Source organism: Haemaphysalis longicornis, unplaced genomic scaffold (genome assembly GCF_048455015.1).
Source record: "Haemaphysalis longicornis isolate Haplotype H1 unplaced genomic scaffold, Haemaphysalis longicornis Haplotype H1 scaffold_6, whole genome shotgun sequence".
In the NCBI taxonomy this organism is placed as follows: Eukaryota; Metazoa; Arthropoda; class Arachnida; order Ixodida; family Ixodidae; genus Haemaphysalis; species Haemaphysalis longicornis.
This window is the reverse complement of record NW_027526407.1, coordinates 145,775,560-145,800,886: the sequence shown is the minus strand read 5'-3', so window position 1 is coordinate 145,800,886 and position 25,327 is coordinate 145,775,560. Positions and strand designations below refer to the sequence as shown.

General features: G+C 47.1%; 1 protein-coding gene across 1 annotated transcript in view; it reads right to left on the bottom strand.

Annotated features, from left to right (window-relative positions):
- Window positions 1–7,403: 7,403 nt before the first annotated feature.
- Window positions 7,404–25,327, bottom strand: part of LOC144143288 (transmembrane protease serine 11D-like) — a 73,429-nt gene continuing 55,505 nt past the window's right edge. Inside the window, exons 5-6 of the mRNA XM_077675062.1 lie at window positions 10,171–10,310; window positions 7,404–7,595 (exon numbers count right to left, since the gene is read on the bottom strand). Coding sequence (XP_077531188.1) covers window positions 7,404–7,595; window positions 10,171–10,310 — 332 coding nt within the window. The remainder of the gene's footprint in view (window positions 7,596–10,170; window positions 10,311–25,327) is intronic.

Below are 25,327 nucleotides of genomic sequence, written 5' to 3'. Positions count from 1 at the left end.
AGCATGAGACAGGCAATTCCATTGCACGAAGGTATGCTTTTACTGTCAACACCTTGAAACGAGATATCAGAGGAAGGATTCAAGCCTCCCACCACAATACCCGAATGGGGACATACCTTGGCAATCCGAAACGCAATCTCAAAGCTTGCCTTTCTAAAGTAATCAATGGTTGGAGCTTGTAGAACGGATGACTAGAAAAAAGGATACAGCCGAATTTCATAATATGGCGCACGTACAGGCGATAGAGCGTTAGGAGGACGTCTCTGCGCATACCCGATTTATTATTACAAAATCCAAAGGTGAGCCACTCCGAGCGAATTTGCCTCATCTTCGACCGCCTTCTCTCCTCTGGGGAACACGAAAGAAGCCGCCGTTTCAGCGAATCCGTTGAGAAAGCTTGGGGACATCTCAAGAAGAAGACGAAATTAGCCAGACTCCATACTGCTGCGCCTTTGCCGACACACATAAGATGCGCCTTAGCGGCTCTGTACCTGCCGGAATGATCGCGTCGACCGTTGCCTCGTGAGTCCGATCCCCATCCCTATCGACGTCTTTAACTCTGGACTGGACCATGGAGGCTCTATACGAAAGGAGGCGGATGGTCCGGAAGCAACTGACAGGTGTGATGACAGGTGTGATGACAGGCTGAAGACTTTCTTCGCCTGGAGCAACCACCTATTGGTGAGTTGATTGATATACTAAAAACTCTGACTGAACAAAACGAATGCTTGACGGAGATTAACCGAGAAGTAGAAAATACCGTCGACATTGAGAAGCTAGAATGAGAAATGTTTGACGCATTTGATTGTGAGGCCACCGGGATAGCGACTAAAGTGAATCTGGAAACAGGGAAACCGCTCTCCCCCCTTTCACCGCAATGAAGTCAGTATGAGGACGCCAATTCAAAGTGCTGCCATACAACACTCCTAGATATTTCAGAGAGATAATCTGCGGAATTCTTTTCTGTCTGTATGTCAGATCAATCGAAACTTGGTCTTTCACTGGGAATGCCAAGAGGCATTGTCGACATTTAAGGATAGGCAGAGGCCATCCAGCGATGATTCTTAGGCACACATATTTATTTATTTATTTATTATACCTCAAAGGCCTCGTTAAGGGCGTTACATGAGGGGGTAAACAAGTCACTGAAGGATGATTTGTGCGATGGCTTCTGTGACTGAAGCTGCAGTAACTGAAACAAGACATGTATATTGCTTGAAGAGCTAAAAATGCCAGATCGTCAGCATGCATGTACGACTGTACGCCCGCAATGACGGGAACCTCGCTGAGTAACACGTTAAAAAAAACAGGAGACAGAACGGATCCTTGAGGCAAGCCTGCGTTTGGAAGTTGGCGCCTGTATGTGGTGCGTTTTTCTAATTCGTCTTCGTCTGCTTAGCGCCCGTTTTATTTTTTTCAATAATGTTCTGAGTTTATTAAAAACGACAGTCTTCCTTGGGTTACTTAAACCCAGAAATTTTGGTCTGTCTGTACGTCTGTCTGTCTGTCTGTCTGTACGTCTGTCTGTCTGTCTGTCTGTCTGTCTGTCTGTCTGTCTGTCTGTCTGTCTGTCTGTCTGTCTGTCTGTCTGTGACTAGATTCAGCCACCCGGCCGAAGTGAAACGAAGTCTGCGCAACAGTCTTATATACTCACAGCCAAATTTAAACGTCTAAGTCGTGTTTATATGTTCAAACTTGTCAACATTGTTGAACAACAACAAGACATTACGCAAATATAAGACAGAAAACTAATACACAAGGGATATTTACAGGGCTCTTTCTTAAATCAATTAATAGATGCTTGTTTTTTGCGAAATGAAACACCACATCCAAAGCAGAAAAAAAATTCACACTGTCGCCTGCTGTCGCCCGCGCCACTATAGCTTCTGGCGGCATTTTGAGAAATCAAGCGGCAACAGTTACAAAAGGTTCCATAGACAGGTTCCACGTTCTGCTTGGAACGCACGTAGATTAGGGCAACGCGGTTCTATAAAGGTTGAAGTAGGGCGCCTCGATTCACTCGTGTCTCCGCCCTACGGCAGCGCTGGCATCGAGGCACCCGGCCTGGAGCAGTGGAACGAGGTAAATTTCAGTTGACTTGAGCAAACCTTTTGCGTGTTTACCTTGGGAAGAGCGCGACGGAAGAGGAACAACATGACAGGTGAGCGGGAAAGCGAAGGGAGACATTTACTTGGCAAATGTGTACAAAGACTATCGTCTTTTGTCGACATTTGGAACGAAAGGAGCAGATGCAAGGCCAATTTTTCACGCGCTTCTTCATGCTCGCTGTTTGAATTGTTTTAAAAACGTGTTTTGCTAGGTGTGCTGCTCACTATGCTGTGATTTGAATTTTGTTTCATGTACTGCATCAAGATATTATATTTTTAGGGTATAGCTTGCCCCACGAGTACAAGGAATGCCTTGGCGGGGAAGGGATTAATTCAGAAAACCTGCTGCACCTATGTCTATGTACACGTGCCTTTTAGATGTCCCATCCATCGACATAGGGCTGCCGTGGCCGGGAATCAAATTCGCGTGCTTGAGAAACACCACCGCTAAGCAAGCACTGCAGGTAAAGTATTTTAATGTAGGTACATACTCGCGGATTCAAACGCGGAGCAAAATATTTCCGCCATACCGACTTCTGGCCGAGACAACCACCTGAAGTTGTCAAGAATCTGGTCATCGAGGGTAGTGGTGTCTCTGTGTAAGAATACGAGCTATTATTACGCCGATGTTACGTGAACTGCAGATGGTGTAATAACCAGGCTACGCGAGCGTTTGGAAGGGCTTTGGACGTAATGCCAGTTGACTCAAATGCCACTTTTGAGCTGCTACACGGTGTTTTCAAAGGCATTTTTTTATTTTTTGGCCAACCTTGGACAACCTCTTTAGTGGGTATGGTCGTTTTGGCCAGTCTTGGCCAAAATCCCTTAGTGGCTATGCTCGCGTTCTAGGCCGATCTGCTTAAGTGGGTTTTTCTCGGCCTTTTCTTGGTATGTTTAACTGTGGACACGAAAAATAACAATTTCTTAAAATGATTCGCTGTTCAAACAAGAAATCTGGGTGGTCACGCGCGTTCGATCTCCCTTGGAACCAGCCTATTAGGGCTCCGCACATCGAACCTACACCTGTACCCTGACTCCATCTGAGGGCTCTGGATTAATTTTGGCCACCTGGGAACCTTTACCGCGCGTCCAAATGTCCACACACGGGTATTTTTGCTTTTACTTTCAACACGAAAAACAGTCACCATGGTCGAGGTCGAATTCGCATGCTTGGTCTCACCAGTGCAACGCTTTAACCACTGAGACACCGCGGCGGGACATACACGATACACCAGAGTGGCGCTGATGTTGTGAGCACAAAAAAGATAGAGCTTATTGCTGTCTAAATATTTAACTTGGCCTAGCGAAATGATCAAAGGGATGTCACGATGACGCAAATGCGTTTTTGAGTATACGTTTCGATATTTGTGTGGCGTTTCGCTTTCCATTCAACGTGGAGCAGCCTTTTCTTTTAATATTGCCGTGCGGCAAATAAACGCTTTTTTTGGTAGTCTGCGCATGTGTCTGTAGCCTCTTCTTCCATCCCGTCGTGAGTATTGTTTGGTTTTTGTGGTACCACGCCAAAGCCCATCAACGGCGGGAGTGCAAAAAAAAAGTGGTAGCGCATTTAGTGGAGTGTCTCGGTTTGATTTGGCCGACATATCCAGCTACAGCTGTTATTAGCGCTCCATAATAGAGCCTATGTCGTTTCTGTCTGCTCCAGTACGCATGTTTGCCTTTTCAGTACCGCTTCCTCGATCCATCCATCTTCGTGTGAACAGAAAACATTACAAGACATACCGAAGCCCCATTTCCTAGGTTTTGATGCTACTGCTAAAGCCTAGTGAGAAAAATACGCCGCGATAGTTTAAAAAAAACAACGAAGACAAAATAAAAGTTGGGCCGCTAGAAAGAGCGCATGTACCGATAACAATGGCTCCCATATTATCGCAAAACTTAGAACAGTTATTGGAGATTTTAACTATAGCATCTGAAGCCATGCAGGCTCTCTAATCACTTTACTGCAACTTTGCATGACGTCACAGAATCTCGTTTGAGGGATTGGTGGCCGCCAAACTAATCTATCGCTAAGACACATGACTGGACTCATGTTATGGGGCTTCAAGTTATGTTTGATGGCACAACTTGAATGTTTATGTGCGGTTAAAAGACTCAAAAGTATGTTCTTAGTGTTGGCCCATATGATGTCATTCCTGCCCTTGAAACGTAAGCGGACTGCGAAATTCGAAAGCTTTGAATTACTTTTTTGCCTGATTTGGACAAAACACGCCTTCGTGGCTAGAATGGACCTAGTGAGCTACTGAAGCCTAGTCTTTTCAAATTAAGCAAATCTGCATTTTGCCTTCATGGCCCTTTTAACAAGGTGCTCGTTGCGCCCTCCACTAATATTTCACAAGGTCACCTCTATGCAACCTCTCAAGGTACTTTATGGCATCCTGGCTCCCTTGGCAGGCAAGACTGAAACTCACCTCCAGAACCCGAATCACTTCATAAGCAAGACGTATTCTCCCTTTTCACAAGTATTCCCGTCGATCTTGCGGTAGAAAATTCCAGGCAGTTGCTCCACAAGGACATGACATTAGTGAATCGCAGCCTGTTTGATGTCACTGAGCTTTGCACCCGGCTACCGTTTTGCCTGTCCAACACTTCTCGTACAAGGGCGAATACTACGAGCAAGTTTTCGGTACCGCTATGGGAGCAAACATTTCAGTCACGACTGCAAATATTACATTGAAAGTAATTGAAAACAAGGCATTGGAATTATTTCAGCCGAGACCCCAGGTGCTCCTGAGATACGTCAATTACTGCTTCTGCGTTGTCAAGAAGAAAGACGTGCAACCTTTCCTTGACTGCCTGAACGAGGTCGAGCCTTCCATCAAGTTCACTTTGGAAGAAGAGAAAGGCGGTTGCTTTCCTTTCTTGGACGCAGTTGTGAAGGGTGCTCCTACAGGCCTCGCCTTCAGTGTGTACCGAAAACCAACCCACTCCGGTAGATACCTTCACTACGAGTCAGCTCGTCCCGTAGCTCACAAGCGCTCAGTGGTTCGGTCTTTCGTCCAACGAGCCATTCGCACCTGTTCCGATGCAAGCAGCCTGACGGAGGAGCTCCAGACCATTGAACACGACCTCATCAGGAATGGGTACCCCAAACATTTTATTAGGAAGACAACTAATTTCATCATGCATAACCAGCAGCCAAACAGTCAAGCCGTGGATAACACAGTGCCTAAATGCAAGCGCGCTGCGGATCCGTACATTCGAGGTGTAAGTGAAGCCCTTGCTCGTGTCTTCAGAAAACGTGATGTGCAGATTGCGCATGTGTTAGCAAACAAGCTTAGGGGTGACTTGCATAATGTGAACGATCCTCTCCCTCGCCCACGTTTCCCTGGTGTGGTCTACAAAACCCCCTTCCGCCGACTGCGAATCGGTATACATTGGTGAAAGAGGAAATTTTTGCAGGCGTCTTAAACAGCACAACAACGATGTCGCCAAGGGGCACACCGTGACGAATGCACTTGCAGAGCATGCCGAGAAGATGGACCACAAGTAAAAGTAAACTGGAACCGCGCGTGCATCATAGCCACGGAAAAAAATTCCGCAACGAGGCTCAATCTCGAATCACTAGTAATTCAGACAAGCAACACAATCAACAGATCATCTGGCGCTCAAAACAACGTGTACTACCGAACATTACGTCATGCGCTCAACGCTACTTAGGAGCCTGCTGGTAATCACTTTACTGTGAACAAGGGATCCGTACGGATCCCGAAACGTCAATTTTGTTGCAACATTGGTCCGTGTCCTGCCTTTTATACAAATGCCTTTACCTGACTAGATGGTGGTCTGTCCAACTCTCGACTACTAATGTGGTGCGTGTGTCAGGTGTTTCTCCCAACTCAAAGGTGATATCGGCTTTGAGATGTGTTTCTGTTAAGAGAATACTAACACGATATTTTCGTGTTACGTTTTTTTAGCTGCTATGCGTGCCTACCAGCCCACTAATCATAGAATGGCACATGAGACGGTCGATCGTAGCGGGAACAATCATTTGCGGCGTCGTTTATTTGTGTAAGTTTCGACAAAATGAACGCCGAGCGGCCACCATGACAGGAGGGCGCCCGTGACGTCACCATTCTTGTCGCACCGTTGCCGATCTGGACGCGCACGCCCGCCCAGACCGGCCAAGGTCTTCAACATCCCCACGTTCCGGGGCAGCATGACGTCAGTCCCAAAACCATTACGTGTACACAGGGCGTAGCAGCACGCGCCAACAGCAGCCAGCGCGTCGGAAACGTCACGGGAGCCCCGTCATCGGCATTTTGGGGCAAAGAGCAGAAGATGTCATGCTGGCCCGCTCTGGGCTTTCTCTTGCGGGCAAAGATTAATATGGACTAAAAGAAAAGTTGTACTAAACGGTTACTGCTGAAACTAGCTGGGCGGTATCTCCTGATAAAAAGGAGGCATTTTACAAAGGTTTCTCAACTTTAAAGGAGCCATGAAGACAAAATACAAGTTGGGTTTATTAGAAAGAGTGCTTAGTCCCAATAACAATGATACCAATATCATCGCAATCTTCGAGTAAATAACGGAGATATTAAAGAAAACGTGTGAAGCAGTCGCGACCCCCTAGCCAATTTCCCGCAACTTTTCTATGACGTCACGGAACCTTGTTTGTGCGATTGGCGGCCGCCTAACTGACCTGTCGCGACGACACATGACTGGACGTCTGTAAGGGGGCCTCTAGTTCCGTCTGACCGCATCACTTGGATGCTCACGTGCAGTTAACGCCCTGAAAATTATGTTTTATTGTTGGCCCGTATGACGTCATTCTTGCTCATAACACGTCACTGTGGCGCAAAATTTGAAAGTTTTTAAATACTTCTTGCTTTTTTTTTCGTTAAAAAACATCTTTTGTGGCTGTAATGGAGCTGAGTGAGATACTGAATCCTAGTTCTTTCAAATTAAACGAACTTGTAGTTTCTCTTCATGGCTCCTTTAAAGTTTCGTGTCACTACTCTTTTAATACATTCCGTCATGAGAGTCCCCCAATATCACTTTGGCACGAGCCACAACTGTCAAAGTGAGTGGCACCGCAAGCCATGCTACCCTCGAAGACAAATCACGCTACAGAACATGCGTAGTCCCGGACTCCGATCCAAAACCTGGGCACCTGAGCGCGTAAAGAGCCAAGTGAAAATTTTAAAGGCAGAGATCTTTCGCTGCCCGAAGCTGTTTTGAACGTCAGATGTCATTAGGTACACTCGATATTCTTTGTTCTTGAACCTCTTTTATGAACCATTCTATTGCGTGTTTCAGCAATTCTCTTATTCTCCTTCACGGCACAGGTATGGAATGGTATTCAGAAAGCCGGTTCAGCTTGTGGTGGATCCAAGGCGCGTACGCATCAACCCGCAAGAAAACGCTGGGCGCATCGCCGCTTCCGCAGTTATATCCGTACAGTGCCAAGCCCAGCAAGTACGTCAGTCCGTCTTTGCCATTGACCAAAGCTGGAGCCGCTGTATCTCCCTGGAAATAGATAGGACAGAAGGGTTAGTCATCTAAGCAAGCTCATCCTAAGGCATAGGATTGCGTTTGCTGTAGGATTTATATTTTTAAAACGAAGCTTTCTATGCGTCACTGATGGCGACGTTGCGCCTAAATGCGATGCTAAAAGCCAAATTTTGTGACGATGGCGATGATCGTGGGTGAAATGAAAGATGATTGAGATGCGAAGCTTTTTCTGATCGAAAGCCAACACTTTTAGCATAAGTCAAAGTCCAAAATTCAAACCGCTACTTCCAAATCGCACTGCAGGAAAACCATTTTACACAATGAGTTTCCACAAAGGCACATCAATTGCCCCAAGAAAAAATGAAAGCCGTTCCACTCAATGTGAAAGCTGTCGGAAGTGCAGAGCGGCGATTCGCCATAATGCGCTGTAGCGCCGTTATCCGATCACTGCTACCACCGAACGCATCTCAAATTGCCCGCCTACGCAGTGCTCGCACGCCCCATGCCTAAAACTGCGCCAGCGGGAGTTGTGTTCTTTTTGTGCTTGCTTTTCCTACCGCACGTGCAGGCGTTGCACTGCCCCTTTTTTTCGCTTACTATCATAAAAACCAACCCAACGAGCACTCCTAACTGAATAAATGCGGGCGCTGCCGGTTAATTACGTATATTTTGCCTGAAATGTACGTACAGTTTTCTTTGCGCTAAACAACCGAGAGATTTATGACAAGCGCCAGCGGTTCACCAGTTTCGAACGCGTATGACTGTATATATCGCTTGGCTTTCGAAGCCTTTGGGTCACGCCGCGACGACAGCGGCTACGAGTACGACGGAAAGCCCTGTGGCTAAGCTTGAATCCTGCGAACGAGCTACGACGACAAGGGGAACACTCAAATGGCTCTTCACTTAAATGGCTCTTCACTTCACATCCGGCCGCGGTGGCCGCTTTTCTGATGGAGGCGAAAAGCAAAAACGCCCATGTGTTCGAGATTTCGCCGCACGTTAACTTATCCCCAGGTGGTCAAAGTTAATCCGGAGCCCTCCACTACGGCGCCCCTCATCGCCTGCGTTGCGTCGGTGCGTTAAACCCTACAATGAATCATCCATCAACTTATGTCCCTCGCGTTATGCAGCCGACGTCCATCCGATTGCCGCATTTCGACATGGCCGAAGCAATTTGGATTTTGGACAGTGACTTTGACTCAGGTTGCAGGGAGGAAGCTTCATGTCTTAACAATGTTTCTTTTAAGAAAGGGGCTTTGCTTTTGTTGTTTACCTGTCGCTGTTGTTTATGTAGTTGTCTCAGACAAAACTGTCTGCTGCCGGTGCTTTTGTGATTATCGACGCGCAACCTCGCATAGGCACGCACACAAACGGTCACGCATTTATTCCCTTGTATCGATCTACCTATCACTTTTGTTAATTTCCGCAAAAGTACTTATAGTTTAATTATATTTTCAGATTGGAGATGGTAGGTGGATCCTCCTTTAAGGTAACCGTGTGCCTTCATAGCCCGACTGGCCCTTTCGAACAGCAGAAGTTTATCTTGACGTGGGAGCTGGATAGCAGTATCTCCCACTGCATATGGGTAGGGTATAGGGGTGGCACGCCTGCATTGTTGTCGCACTCCCGTATAACGTGCCTCACAGCTCCTGGTTGCTTACGAAACATACACTGCACGTCCATGGAAAGTGGCATAACATGCGGGTACTACATAATACGGTACTACACAATATCATATACTATATAATACTACATACTACTACATAATATGATACTACATAATACGGATACTACAAAATATGTGGGTACTAAATAATATGGGGGTACTACTACATACATAATATACGGCACTACAACAAGGACTGTTCAGTGCTGCTTGGTTGTGGGCCGATGACGAAAAGGTGCTGCAAGACGATGCCTCATATGAACCGCAGTTTTTTTGCAGACAGCTCAAGATTCGCTGTTTGTTCTGTGTACACCAATTCAGAAAAAAAACCGCTTCGAATAGTTGTCTGTCGCAGTTTTTAACAGCAAGTTCCAAGTTAGCGAGTTAGTGGAGGCCATGTAGAGTACAAAATCCCAACTTCTGCTTCACCGCCCACCCCGATGAGGTGGTTCATGCGCTCTTGAACCACCTAAGCGGGGCCGTAATTGCAAAAATTGGTTATCAGTGCACCGCTCGCGTGTAGGCGTGCGCCAAAATGGCGGCGGCGAACCGATGGCGCTGCCGGACTCAAGTAACGCGAAGGCCTTATGCTGCTTATACACGTACTCAATGCGCCACCCTCTTGAAAGTGGTTTGCGCCACTGTTTCAGAAAGAGCACTGAAGAGTGACTAGCTCCTCATACCGCTGGTTGTGCCCGAGGTTCTGCGTTGTGCCTTGAGAATAAATCATTGAGAATAGACTACGTAATAACGAGTTTTTTTATGTCTTGTGTGAAGGCTGGAAAAAACGGTCTATTCACCGTAAAATCTCCTAGCAGGGAGTTTTACTTCGGCTAGCCATATTAAGATATCCTAGTTTCGTGTACTTCTCCTATGAGGTTACACGTGCAAACCATTTTTCTCTTATTCGTTTCAGTGTCTTACCTCGCACAGTGCTGACCGGTCCCTTTCGGCGCAGAACATGATGAGGTCGTCGTATCCATAGGCCTTAAATCTCCGGTAACAGTCTTCTCCGTCCATGCCTCGCAAGAAGCCGCGGTATAACGTACTTTGTTCTGGCTCCGCTGCAAAAAAGAGTTATTCAGCGTGGGTCAGAACATACTTGCCAAGATTGATTGGTTAAGGAGAGCGCCGCGTATACTGGCGCAATCGCCCGCAGGTGTACTCGCCATGATCAATCATTCACTTGCTTCGTTTCACGTAGTACAACACGGTATACCCAGTCAGGCGTTATTTTTTATACGGCGCGCTTCATGATACTGTTATATATGAGCGATTGTGGGAAAGCACATTGGTCTTGGGAAACGCTTAGTTGGTCATTGTGAAGGGGAAGTCGGTTTCAAGCGACCCATGAAAGTCCACCCAGAAGTTATTCATGAACATAGTTTGGAATTTTAAAATTATCTTTTTTTATGTTTTAAGCTCCGGCATTGGTGCGAGTGTTTTAAAGGAGCCATATAGAGAAAACACTAGTTTGGTTCATTCAAAAGATTGCCTCCTTAGAATCATACTGACACCACATGTATTTAAGGTAAACTTCGCTGAAGTAAGTACAGAATTAGGAAAAAAAAAGGATTGGCCATGCGACCCACTAGCTCATTTCCCGCAACAGAGCCTATGATGTCATACCAGACAGCTCTGCGATTGGCGGAGGGCGGCAAAAGCAAACGCAAATTAGGCAGATCTTATAGGCTTGCCGAACGAGTTATTTGCGCTTAAATGTAGGGCACGTACATTCTTTTACAAGCCCTAAGAATGGTGGGACGAACAGTGGAAGTTACGAAAGCACACGTAAACATAGAAGTACCTATGCGTATGCTGCTGTTGGTACTGTGCGCACTATGCTTGGTTTAGCTGCACAGGACTGCGCGGCTTTGGGGTTGTTTCAGACGACACTGGCCGACTGACGCAAGCGACGATGTCTTACGTGACCTATTTGTCGGGCGAGCACTATGTTTCACGAAACGACTGTCCCCATTAACAAAACAAGCCAGGTACAAATACGTTCACAAACAAACCAAAAGCAGAAAACGGCTTGCCGTGGTGTGGTGGCGCAAGTTTCACTAACGGTAAACAAGGCCCTGTGATGTCATTTCAGACGGCGAAAACGCCCGATTTAGCGGGAAAATCAAAATTTTAACTTAAATTAGTGAATTTCCTAATGAATAAAGCATCGTTTTCATTTGGACAAGCGTTGCGGGCACTATAATTCAGGAAATCTTTCGAATAACACAAACTTCTGTTTTGTCATCATGGCTCCTTTAAAGTAGTAGCAGCACACTATAAACAACGGAATCCTTTAGTAGAGATTTAGGAATGCATGAGAATCTGGTCGCCGACCCCCATGAAGTTGATGCTCGTCCTGTCGCTCAAGACATTCGTAGGCATCCACACTCTTAGGCAAAAAGGACTAAACGTTCGTCCTTTGGGGGACCAACGGCCTTTGCCACAATTATTACTCCCTTTCGGGACTACATGTGAGGGGACGAACGGTTAGTCCGCCTCCCCGTTGGTCCGTTCCGATACTCCTCAAGGACGAACTGCTAAGAGTCGCTGAAAAAAAAAAGATGGCATCAGCAGCGATTGAACCACCGACGCTCGCAATTATACACAAGGAACCCGACGCGCCACCAGTACACCACACCGCCGGACGGATGCTCGAGTAGATGCTCGACCGTCACCGCGATTTCCGCTTAGCGCTTTGCTAACTTCAGGGACTATTGCTCAGTTCGATTCTAAGTACAGCCTCACAATCATAGTTTGTTCTCGTAATTAGCAATCAACTCGTCGCCTAGTTGAGATAGATGGCTGGGTGATCGGACGGCTCATTTGTTCGCCCACAAATTAGCGCCAACGAAGTGTATTCTCAGTGTTCGATACATGTGTTAACTGCTTTAGGTATCGCGTGTGAAAGCAGTCGTCTGTGGGAATGTCAAAATAGGGGAAACAGAACACATTTCCCTGCATCGGCGAAATCAAATTAGGTGTTGCTTAGCCTGAATTCTTCAAGTTGGCGTCACTAGACGATCGGAATTGGGAAATGCAACTGGGTTTTACAGCAGTGGCAGCATTGTCATAGCTTTGCTGCACAATACAATTATGTACCGAGTGTAAAAGATAACTTCAAGACGCTTACCTGTAGCGAGCATTTTTACTTTGCAGTTGTCTTCAGCAACTAATGCGTTTTTTCTCGCCTGTTAAATATGTCCGTATTCATTACACTTGGGGATCAACGTTTGCTATTGTCACTAATATTTGTGTTATTGTTGACGCGCTTGAAATCTTTCATTGGCCGTTATTACCTTGCCCGAATCGCATGCAACATAGCGTATCAACATAACCTCACCGAGAAGCGTCTGTCGATCGCGCTTCGCCGCTCCCTTGCCATTACCCGCCGCTAGATTGAGGCTAGGCGCTTTTCCCATACTTAACAACAATATTGTCTCCCTTGGCACCATGTAAAGGACCCACCGACTGCAGTGACTTGTGTTTTGGAAATCTCAAACTGGCCACAGACATATGCGCGAAATGGCAACGACGACGCCATTACAGGGGATTAACGACGCAGGAAAGAGACTTAATGCATGCATTTCGTCTTCCCTTTGGTCCTTATAGATCGGCGCCGACGAACAGTTAGTCCGCATATGTGCACACGGCACACACTCTGCTACAGATACCCCCCTTGAAGATGAACTGTTGCCCGCGAAGACTAACAGCCGCATTTTAGTCCCTATTTTAGTCCTTTTTGCCTAAGAGTGCAGTTTTGTTGCTCTGCGCAAATGCAGGTAGCAAGCCGCGCATCGGCCTGACGTCCCCCTAGCAACGTCGCCAGCGTTACGAGGACAGCCCTCTTCTCTTCTGAAGGTATCCCTCTCCATGTGCTCTCCCAACTCTATCGTTCTGTCCCTCTGTCTGTTGACAGACCTATGTGGATTTACGTGAAAATTTGGCGACATTACCCGGTTATTGCTCCCTCAATTGAAGTTGCTGGTCCTGTCCCCGCAGTGCGAACAGCGACAATACGCCTCCTCCATCGCAAAGAATGAGATAATATGGACTTGAGAACGTCGACACCGAAAGCCCTGAATGGGATCGCCAAGCTATTCTTCTTGTACAGAAGGTTCAAACTGTTCGTGCGCTGATTCGGCGAAGACAGATTCGCGCAGGAGCTTGCTAAATGCGCCGCAGATTTTGTTTGCAATGGCGCTTCATTGCCAGCTCCCGTAATTAAAGTACAGATTATTACTGGGAAGCAGTATACATGTCTAACTGCCCCACTTTTCATTCCTGTGTAGGCGGTTTACTTAGCGCCACTGGGGCGTTTCTCTTCGCCACCGCCGACCCCTCTTTTTGCCGGCGCCTTTCGAGTTTAAGCAAGCGCACAAATGCTGTTGCCGGTTTGTGTGTGTACGTGCGGGGAGTGGAGGGAGAGAAGAAAGGGGAGGGGCGTGAACGCGAAGCTATCGATTTCATGCCCTCACTGATGACGTGTCCCTTGTGTTGGCGAGAGGTTTACACGTGAACGTCAAACGGCCGAATGCGACCTGTCTGGTGTTTTCATTGGTCCACCACTTTGGGTTGTGTGTTACACAGAGAGTAAGATGCCAGCGACGCGGGAAGGAAACAGACAGCCCCTAATTTGTTCGCTAAAATAAATCTCAAGTCCTTCCAAGTTTCATTCAGCTAATTGGCTAGGAAGTATGCTAACAAACAGATCTGGTTTGCTTCGTGCACTCCGCCTACTGCGTCGAGCTTCGCAGGTCATCCATCTTCACGGAATGGAAGGGCTATAATTTCTTTATCGACTGTGGGCAATGAGTAGTGACCTTTCCATTCTTCTGCACGCTACTCAGTTCCCGTATTCTCTGACAGTATCATACCCTTCCACAACAGCCAACAAGCTTACTAGAGTCTCGGGAAGCAAGGATGGAGTGAAGCAAAGTTACACTTCTTACACAGCTTTCCGTTCCACCAACCTTCACTTCTAGGGAACTGTTAAATTATTATGGCCCTCCCCCAAGAAGAAATAGCACTTGATTAGAGAAGAGATGGTGGATGTCGAGCGACATTAAACGCGTATTCTTCTCATTTTGTATTTTCGAGTCTCATCCCGGCGGTGTTTTTTACTCAGATTTTAAAGTCAAATTGCGTATAACCCGTGCAAACACACTTTTGAAGTGGCTAGAATGAAACTTTACGGGAACACGTACTTAGCGTTCCATTCGAATGCGGTGTTCGTGCCAGTTAATTTGCATAAATGACAGCGAACTTCACGGCTCATCAGGGTGCTGTTTTCCGTCTTTTATCGCATCTTTGTCAAAAGCCGAATCGGACACTCTGCCGGGTTCGTAAATGCCATCGTGCTAAAGCTGTTTCGTAATTTTAAAAGAGAGGTAGGAAAGAACCTTTCAATTTGCGCTGCGGTAGTAAGCCCTGCTAGCGGCAGGGTATGCTACGCCATATGGAGATGACTACGGTGATGCGGGGTAAATGTGGAGGCAACAGTGAGAGAGACAGAAAAACAATTGCTCCAATCCACGCTGTGAAGGGGATTGGAAAGCAAAGCTGTAAACGAAACCCACAACATTTCCCATGCGACGTAACACGTAGCTATACAAAAAGTGAAACCAGATATTCTTCCAGCCGTTACCTGGGATTCGTGGGGGTTCATTTCCGAACGCAGCAGCGTCGGCAGAAAGAAAACGGAGAGGGTCGTCTTTCGAAGGGTGAGTCAGCGGAACCAAGCCATCCTGATGCGCTATCTCGGTGCTACACAACCACGCGACACAAGCGCAGACACCTAAACAATTCGGCATGTGCGCTTAGTTATTCCCATTTACGCTGATTTAAACTAGTAAGTGTAGTAAGTTTGAGAATTGCGAGAAAGCTTAGGGAACTTTTATAATCGCTATTTATCAGGACCAGTTGCTCCTTTCGCAGATTGTAAAACCTGTTAAAACTCTACCGAATTGATATTCACCGATTTAGAAAGCGGAGTCCCATTCGTGGCAAGCAGTGAGCAAAAGGTAGCGTTTCTCTAGCAGCCAGATGTCAGTATGTGGTCTTTACATTTTCCCGCCCTGCAAACCAATCCTTAGCGTATATTTGCCGTACGACCACTTAATTCCGTCGAGTCCGGGTTACGCAGGAGGAGCTGTCGAGCAAGTTAATCAAGCCGTGCGAAGGAAGCGCGTTATGGACGCGAAACTGCGCCAAAACAATTTCAAAACAATCGTCGCTAAAGCAGACGACAAAGCCGACGGAATGGTCCCGCCGACGCATCCGCCGGGGAGATCTCGCGCGGGTATTCGCCCCGCCATCTACACTGTACTCGGTGAGTGAAAAGTTCCCTCCCCTTCCGAGCCGCATTGGGAGTTTTGTCGCGCACGCCACGATGGAACCGTTGGCTAGTAGTGGTAGAAAGCTTTGCTTTAAAAATATCAAAAAACGAGACGCAGTGAAATGTTGGAAGCAAACTTAGACGTGAAAACTCCTAAAAGAAAATGGTGCCCAGGAACTGAGAGACTGCCAAAGCAACAAAAAGAAAATATGTACATGACTACGCCAACGGGTATTGACCTACTGATGCGTATAGTTAACAATCATAGAATTTTTCCTAGTCCTCAGTCTCGTAGGAAACCAAGAGAAATTTTCGTTACCAAAGATGAGTCGTTGATGCTGGCCTAGAATCCGAGAAAGTAACACCGTTGAAACCTACGCCAACGTATATTCCGCTGGTGTATTTCTGTGCTTACAAAAGTTACACACGGAAACGCCCGTGGGCCGAGAAACTTTCAAAATAACCAATCTTTCTGATTTTCTGCGACAACTATCTATAAATTAGGGGAGGCGGTGCCTAGGGGGTTACTGCAATTCCACCGATCAGTGAACTTAAATATGAAACACAAAACGCTTCCCTTCGCGAGGCTCGTCCAGATTGTCAGTGGCAAATTGCATGACTTCATTTAACAACTGTTGCACTCCTCAGATATATCTCCTAAACATGTAAAGAGTGACATAGAAGGTAAAACACGCCGCGGTGGCTCAGTGGCTATGGGGTTGCGCTGCTGAGAACGAGGTCACGGGTTCGTTTCCCGGCCGCGGCGGCCGCTTTTTTAATGGAGGCGAATATGCCCGTGTGTACGAGATTTGGGCGCACGTTAAAGATCCCCAGGTGGCCAAAATTATTAGGGAGCCCTCCACTACGGCGTCCCTCATCACTTGATTTGTATCGGCGCGTTAAACCCCATATCAATCAAACCGACAGAGAAGGTAAATTGATCTCTCTAGATTAAAATGCTACAACCGCTTGAATAATACCCTGGCGACAGGTGCATGCAAGCATCGAAAAAGGAAAAAAAAATTGTACAAGTGCGGCACGCACACACACAGCTGGCTGGCGCCGCATCTTTTCAAAGTGCTATGAGTTGTGCCGCGGCTCCGCCAGATGGCGCCACGGGTCCCGCGACCGAGAGAAGACGCAGTGAAACATCCCCCTCGCGAGGGGCACGATCAAATGCAGAGCATTTCCGGGGGCGCACGACGTTAAGTAGTTTGCGTTACGTTAATGTTGTTGCACTTGTGGCAACTGCTGACGAGAGAGCGCTCATCAGCAGTAATTTGAATGAGTCAACGATATAAGGCGCGTTCGTAGCGTCCCATTCTGTGTCGGCTTGTGGCGCAGTGGGTAGAGCACCGCCCGCAGGGTCGAGGGATCGAAACCGGGCGCAGGATAGTATTTTTTTTATATAGTAGGGACAACGACGGTGCGGACTACGGACGTCAACGCGGGTGACATCGTGAGTTACTGAAATGCTCTGCATTTAAAACTCGAAAGAACATCAAAAATGATTTTACTGACGAACATGTCCGCACGTGTTGCTAATATATTTCCCAATTTTGTGGGTAGTTCATTGAGGCGAAGGCAGCCTGAAGGCATGCTTCATGCCCAGTAAAAATATTTATTCAATTTGGTAAGGATTGGCTACAATTTTCTAAAGCTTCACTCCTGATGAGCACGCCTAAGGGTAACACACTGTGACGGCAAAAAAGCGGCCTTCGCTTGCCCACGCAGTATCCCTTTACGAATAACCGCGGCTTTTAAAATACCAGTACATCACAAAATGAATTCAGAAAACACGAACATTCAGTGGTAGAGAAAGTTGTCAAATCTGCATGATCAACAAAATTATCCACTTGAAAATCCGCAGTTTCACTTGTCCATGCCGAAATCACCAATGCACGATTGCGATCCGCCCGACTTGCTGTGTCCCCGTTTCCCGACTCGACCAGTTCACGGGTAAATTTATCATGACAAAGGTCCATCCCGCAGCACGTTGTCAGCAGTATTCCGCATTTTCTGGCTGTTGCTTTGCAAGACGACGTCCAAAGTTTCCTTTCATGACCCTGCTGGTTTCTTCCATTGTAAGAACAAACTTGTGGCATATTTAGATTGAACCATTAACGTACGGAACGACATTTGGAATGGGAGCCTCATTCCCTTGCGAATCATTTTTTTCCTCGTCACACTGATCTTCATCACTGGGAGACTTTGGAGGATTGTCGGAGGCATCTTCAGTCGGAATGGCACCCTCGTTCCGGCTGCTCTTGCCATGACCAGTTGAGACTCTCGACACCAGGCGAATGGGTCCTCGCAGGTCCACGAGTAGTGGAATCCTGGAGACCGTGAAAAACGAAAACCGATTTCTTGCAGGCAGTTGTCGGGGCCCGTGGCGCCTCGGAAGGGAACACCAGGATGCGCTGGAGTGTACCTTGGCTCGTTGACGGCAACTCGGCAGACACGACATGCTTTTTCCCATGTCGTTGCCAACAGTTCTGTTCGTATTTCACAGCAATATTGATTCCCGAATTAAGAGAAAAATGTAGTGGAAACCTGGCCTGGCAACCAGCGAACGTTTGGTCAGTGTCCGTCGCAACTGTGAGTCGTTCAAAATAACTAGCTTGTTCCAGGGTGGCTTCCGAACTCTAAAGCTCAAATACCATCCTACGCACAAGCGTCGGTTATTGTATCGCCGAGCACTCCTCCAAGTTCAATCCTAACCGGAAATCTGCTGTGTCGCACCGAAGTAACACTGGGTGTCGAGCTTTCTTTGTGAGTCGCAACGTTACAAAGTTTCTTAACACTACTCTAATAAGCATGCCTTCCTCTTGAACAAAAAGTTCCCTTCAAAGCAAACGAAGCAGACGGGCTAGTACCATATAGAAGACGGCACACTATTGCTACTGCTGCCGAATATTTTTTCCCTGTGTCAGAGAGATGAAACCTATGCAGGGAAGAGCATAATGTCTTGATATAGTCTGGTTCACACTCAAAAGGTGCCTATACATAAGGTTTTCTAAAACCATTACTGTTGACTACTGCCTCCACGTGCTCTACAATCAATCTAAAGATAGATCACTGAACAAGCTAACTGCAACCACAAACCAATAAAATACGTAACACCTAAAAGCCTTTCTAAAACAGCGAAAAGTCTCTAATGGCCAACGTTCAATGCTTTCTACCATTGATATGTAGATTTACGATACATTGCGGTATCAGGATTTCTAATGTTCAATGCCTCCCGCACGCAATAACTCGCGCGCCCACCAAATACTGCATTTCAGTGCCAGACGACGAACATCACAGAGTACTCGGCAGCACAAGTTCCGCACGAAGATAGCTGAGACGCTGTTGAAAGTAGTAGTCATGCCTATTAGGTTTCTAAGTTGTCTTTTGGGCTCGCTTCCGTGTGCTTGCAAACTACTTGGTTCACTGCAGGTTTGTCTTTGAATCCATGTTGCTGTTGAATCCAGGCAATGAAGAGGTTATCAATGGTGGAAGGAACTCTTCTGCAATGAAGCACTGAGCCCAGAATTCAAAGGTGCAGACCGATCTCGTATGCACAACGAATAATTTTCAACACACTTGGGAGTCACCAGACACCTCTTCACACATCACTGTTACAGTGGGGTGACAAGCGACGCAGATTCAGTCTCATGGGAAAGAACGCTGCCGTCACAGTGCGGCCTTGTCACCGGACCTAAATGATTTTCTGGCGTGTCGCGACAAGCACTTAGGCAGCACAGCCACTTTGCCAAATCGATGCACTCTTTTCGCGCATACTCGACAGGGCGGGTTGCCGTGGACACGGTGCTTCCCCCTTTGTTTATTTCAGCAGTGACGTGCACGAGATAGAACGCCTTATCGACTGCCAGGAAAGGACAACATCGCCTTTTTGGCTACCCGTTCTGCAGCGGGCTCAAAAACACCTTTGCATCATAGAAAACAGCGTGCACTTAAGATAGAGAAGCATGCTACTATATAACTAAAACTAGAAGTAGTTGAAGCGGTTTCATTTCGAACTCCTAGTTTTGCACTCAAGGTGCAGTTTCGGATGCGCTAGTAATCTAACTATGGCGTCATGATGTCTGAGTGCATGAGTTTGGTCTTAGTACTCGTGTGTTTGTTGCGTTTTCAATAGAATTAGTCTTGAGTTCAGCGTCGTTCATTCTTCTTTTTCCCGTGTATTCATCTACTTGGTTTCTCCTCAAGATATTTGTGTATTTCACTTTTAGTTACCCGCCCTATAAAATAGCCCTAAGGCGAAATCTGTGTTTCGCTTGATATCGCTCCGTTTGCTGGGGCAAGGAGAGCATATCTATGGCAGGTTCCCCGGGGTGATGAACAGCTACGTTTTGTTTAGTGTTTACAACGTCGGAGATCGTTGATTTACCATGCCATGCGGTGCTATTCATAAGCCGTAACCAGCATAAACACAACATGAGAAATTTGTTTTTTTTGTTTTCCAGCAAACGGAGTTGAAGGAACACAGTTATACAGACAGGGGTCCTAAAGTGGAAAAACTGCGTTTACCTTGTACACTGGCGTAAATGTCCCACACGTTTCACTCCTCGATTCTGCGCATAAATAATTCACTAATTCAAATAGAAGTTCACTTGGTCATTTACGGTTTTCGTTCGAGACCACTATGTGTTTAGCAGACGTACACGTGTGAGTTAGTTCAGCAGACTCTACTTTACCAAAATTAGTTTACCCAAATGCGAGGACATTGGCTGCTTCGCAGTTGGACTGTTGTTCTCAGAGTAAGCCTCAGCGCGAGAGCGATGCATTGCAGTGTGACGTGTTGTCACTAACTGTCCAGTGGTGCTCCCTCAGACCACCGGCGAAGTCAGAGGATGCGCCGAACCGTCGACATGGTAAACGTTGACTGATATGATCGAAATGTAGAAAACCGTGTATGCCGTAAAACTGTGAGCCGCAGAATGCGCCAAGCGTGGTTGGTTTGGCGAACAGGGTGGAAGTAATTCCAAAGTCAGACAAACGGAAAGCGGCGCAGAAAGAACACACCAACACCATGCGCATAAGGGGTAACTCAGCTATGGCTGCCGTCAGCATCAGCAGTCGCTTGTCTATCAATAGGTTTTCTACCACTTTTTATATTTTCTGCCTATCTATTATCAAACACACTGCTAGCATCATATACAGGGCTGCTGGGAAGGGGTTAAGTGTATAGATATATAAACGCATGGGACCCATGCTGCCTGTACGCAGGCACCTCATAAGGGCAAGATGATCGCCATCCAGCAGGCCTCAGGTTTTAACTATTTTGATGTCCCCGTTGATGAAGGCTTGCCGCCCCTACCTGTCAGTGAAGCAGTGGAGTTTTTGGCGTCTTTCCCAACGACGGTCACGCCCCCTCCCTGGATGGCAATCGGAGTAACGCCGGTGTCGTTGCTTGCACGTCCAAATCTGCCATGATTTTTGTCAGCCCCTGCAAAGTCACCACGTCGGCAGGCAGGCAGTAACTACAGTGAATGCAGCGTTCACCAAAACTTCAAAAACGTTTTTCACTTAGCAGTTGAATACTAAAAAACCTTCGAGTTTTTCTCGCCCTATTGTTAACTGCGGTGGGCAAGGTCGTTGTCACGACGATTGACCTTATCTCCCTCTCGTTATTAATTTGCGGTAGAGGCTGTGAGCACTAACTATGGGCCGGAAACCCGTTAAATTCGCAATAACGCGCGTGTTTCTTAATCAGACGCCAGGGCTCTTTAGAGTTGCCTTAAAGATGTACAGCACTTCATGTAACCACACCGCTTTCTAATCATTACCTTATCAGACTTCCGGCACACGCGCATTCCCCTCTCTGGTTACACTGTTCGGCAGTCTTCAAAAGGTATGGCACATTCAAGACTTGTTCTCGCTGCCCAAAATGACTTGACCACGCTATCAGACAAAATAAAAGACTATGTCACAAGTTTGCTAAAACATTCTGCGCAGCTATTTACCCTAATCGCCGCCTGTATACCGCCTCTTGCTGCAATCGATAGAGGTAGTCTCCAGGACCATACCTCGGCAAAGTTATCGCGGCCAACTCAAACTCGCTCACAAATTTATTTTCGAATCACTCTCACTCAAGCTCAGATTTAATGCTAAGCAGTACGTCAGCGCTCACTCAAACTCAAACTCACCTGTGAGTTTGAGTCCAAGTGAGTCTGAGTGAGTGGACTCATGATTGAGTCGGCCGACCTCTGTCCAGGACATTTTACGGACTAGCCTGGCAGCACCCGTGATACATAGTGAGTGTAGTGGTACTATTCTTTTTGGAACACTGAATATAACAGTAAGTCATAGACAACCTCGCTACGCTGTTTGTCGCAGTGGCTTGGCTGTAGTTAACACCGGTGGGCCCGCCTTCAACCGAGGCTGAGTCTCAAGCACACTCGATGTAACCGTGGTTCGTCGACGTTGCGTGGCACGATCCCAATAATATACTCATCTATCACGATGAAGCTGTTTATGGGCATATTTCCTTAAATTCTTCTTGTGCATAGGCGAAAACTCAGCCCCAGTCACGTGCCATGCGTCACTTCAGGGATAGTTCCGGGATCCATTCACAGAAAAAGGGATCGTCCCAGTGGGTGAGCTATCGGCACACGGTCACCATCACAGCAGCACGCCATTTAAAGCGTCACACCTGTACGTCTCATCGCTTTGACATTCATTATGAGTAGATTATTATCAATAAACCCTGTCTTTGGTGATGTGGAGCCCACGGCCGCCTAGTCGTCATGAGAGAATGGCTTTGGCGTTCAACACTCCTCCTGCAATGGGCAACACCATGTGCGAACTGGAACTGTCTGATTTATGTAGAAATGACATAGCCTGTCCTGAATTCCTCATTAATCAGAAAGTTCCGGGTCCAGTTGAAGTGCAAAGGCGTGCGGTGGGTTCGTTCGCACTGTGATCAGCCGGACCACAATGGCAGCGACCACAACGCACCATGATCTGGCCGTTGCTTTTCAGGACATATTTTCAGGACGTCGCGGACTGCACCGTCCCATACACCGATGCGGTGGCGGCCGCCAAATCACAGATAGTCTGCGGCGAAGACTTATGCGGCAGCATGTGGCGATTTTCCAACGCGTCGCTGACCTTCCCCTGCAACCCTGCCAGCCCCTCCAAGCGGCGAGTCGCTGAATCAACAGTCTAACCGAGCGAGAATGGACAAGACTATGGAGTCGGAATCTGCGCCTGAAGATGAATCGGACATCATCATTGAGGAGACATGGTGCCCTCCAGTGACCTTGCTGATTTCCTTGTGAAAGGTTGTCTTCCCGTGCAACCCCTCTGTTTAGCGATCTCAACTACAACACGAGACCAGCCCCGACTCTAGCGTCGAAAAGGCTGCCTTCAAAGCATCGCCAGTTCGCAAAAATGTCACCCCCGGTCATACTGCCCGCCAGCGCGGGCCGCGAAATCGCGACCCGGCACTGCGTTGAGGAGAGCATCCGCCAAGCCTGGCACAGCCGTCACATCAGGGCTCTCAACCAGGTTCACAGTGTCCTCTGCCTTTCAGCTGTTGGCTACGGCATTAATGGACCCATCTTTGTTCTACACGACCTTGGCCTAATCAACCCTTGAACTGGGTGCAGGACATGCTGCTTGTTACTCCTCTCCACTGGACCTCCAGACGCGTCAAAGGGGACGCTGCCTCCTTTGTCGGCGGGCACAAACGACGTCGACTGCAGCAGGGAACTGTGCGTCGGAGTTCAAGTGCCTTCCGGTGATAGTAACTCTTCGAATTGAGAGGATTACCATGGCTCGTTCAAGTTTTTATTTATTTATTTACTATTTATTTATTTATTTATTTATTTATCTATTTATCTATTTATTTAATATTTGTTGATTTATTTTGAAATAATGTCAGTCTCTATTTTTAGAACAAATCAGCTAGGTATACATGAAAAGATACTACAAGGACAGTACGAATAATTTGTTAGAAAACATAACAATAGCGATTAAAAATTATTAAGCTCGTAAAGAGGAGACATGCTGGTTTTGTTTACACCGTTAAGTTTCAACAAGAAAACGAAAGTGCACAACTCGTATTTCAACAAATATATGCCGGGGCAGAACTAGGAAGTGTACATGTGTGGATGTAGCGTTACAACTTAGTCCAAGAAAAGACTGATGACGCGTACAGAGCATGTGATGCAAAATCAATAGTTAGCAGCAAAATATACTGTTACGGAGCGCCGTAATACACAGTCAAGTGTAGTTGCACAAGCAAATTTTGGAGCACGCAATACAGGCATATGACAAGATAGGGTGCTATGCACTCTGCAGCGTAACTTCCAATGCGGGCTTGAAAAACGTTCGAAGTGTATGTTTTTATCCTCTTATAGGGCTATTATTCACAATTGCTGATAAAATTTTAGGCAGTGAATATGTGTTAGTGGCGGACGGGCTGAGGTAGTTCCTATCCCGAATTGTGAAGACAAAAAATAAGTACTTAAAATCATCGTTATGAAAGGAATATTCTAATAAAGTGCGCGGCTGAATTGCCTTTTTTGCCTGGTTTCAAGAAGGCGGATGTACTTATATGCTTCGGTTTTATGATTTCGCAGGAGTTGAAAGAGGTGCCTTAGACGCCCTTGTTGGGCTCTAAGGTCTAGTGTAGGAAGCCCACAATCATATGACATAGTTGGTGAGTCGGCACGCATATGCTTATCGCGGATACAGTTAAACCTGGATAAAACGAAGTTTACAAAAGTTCGCAATTTTTCGTTACATTCAGGTTTTCGTTACATGCCAGTTTCGAATTAAAGCTCGCGTAAATGAAGCAGAAAGAACACAAAAAAAAAATTTCCCCGCACCTCCAAGAAGGGAATCGTGCAGAAATGCGAATGCATTGGGTGCACCGATGAGTGTGTTGCGAGTAATGGCGTAATTAATGACGAGAGTGTGAACGTAATCATTTATTCATCAGCACCTGTTTGTGTTATCGTTGTACCTGACGGCCACAATCACTGCCTTGTGATCGCTAAAGTGCACGGTCAAAGGGTCTTTGAGAAGCATACGCGCGTCACAGTTTCGCGTAAAGCAGTAATGGGAAGGTGCGCCGGACGAGGAGGGTACCGGTAGCCGAAACTCACGCTCATCGAAGGAACGCGCCCGTTGACCAGAGACTCGCGGCACGAGGCACACACCAGGTATGACCTGAACGGCGCCAGACGAGGGTTGTCGTCACAGACCGCGATGATGGCGTCACCGTTCTCATCACCTCCTCTTCCAAACTCGTTCCAAAGAACCCGAAGCGCGTTCAAACGACTAGACTCCTTCTTGATGTTCCCGAGCGCGTAACGCGTTCGGCATTACGCGCTCTTCGCTTCGCAGACTTGTCTTCTTCTTCTTCTCCAACCGATGATGATGACGTGGAAGCAACTGCAGTGACGTCACCGCCAGGGAGAGGCGTAATGCTCACGTTGCATTGTGTGAACCCCCGACTAAGAAATGCATTCGCATTTACGACGATGACGACGACGAAGGCAGAACTACGAGGCGCGCGCTCACGTGCGCTCGCGCTGGAGGAATGCAGGCGCACGCCGGCCAACGGAGCAAGACAACCCCCGGCTAATAAATGCATTCGCATTTAAAAATTACGCCCACATCCCCTCGCGGGAACCCTGGTGTAAATGCGACGCTGAGGGGGTTCAAGCGCAAGCGGAGAGCAACCGTCGACCGAAACGCCGCCGGATAGCGGTACACCGGTTATAT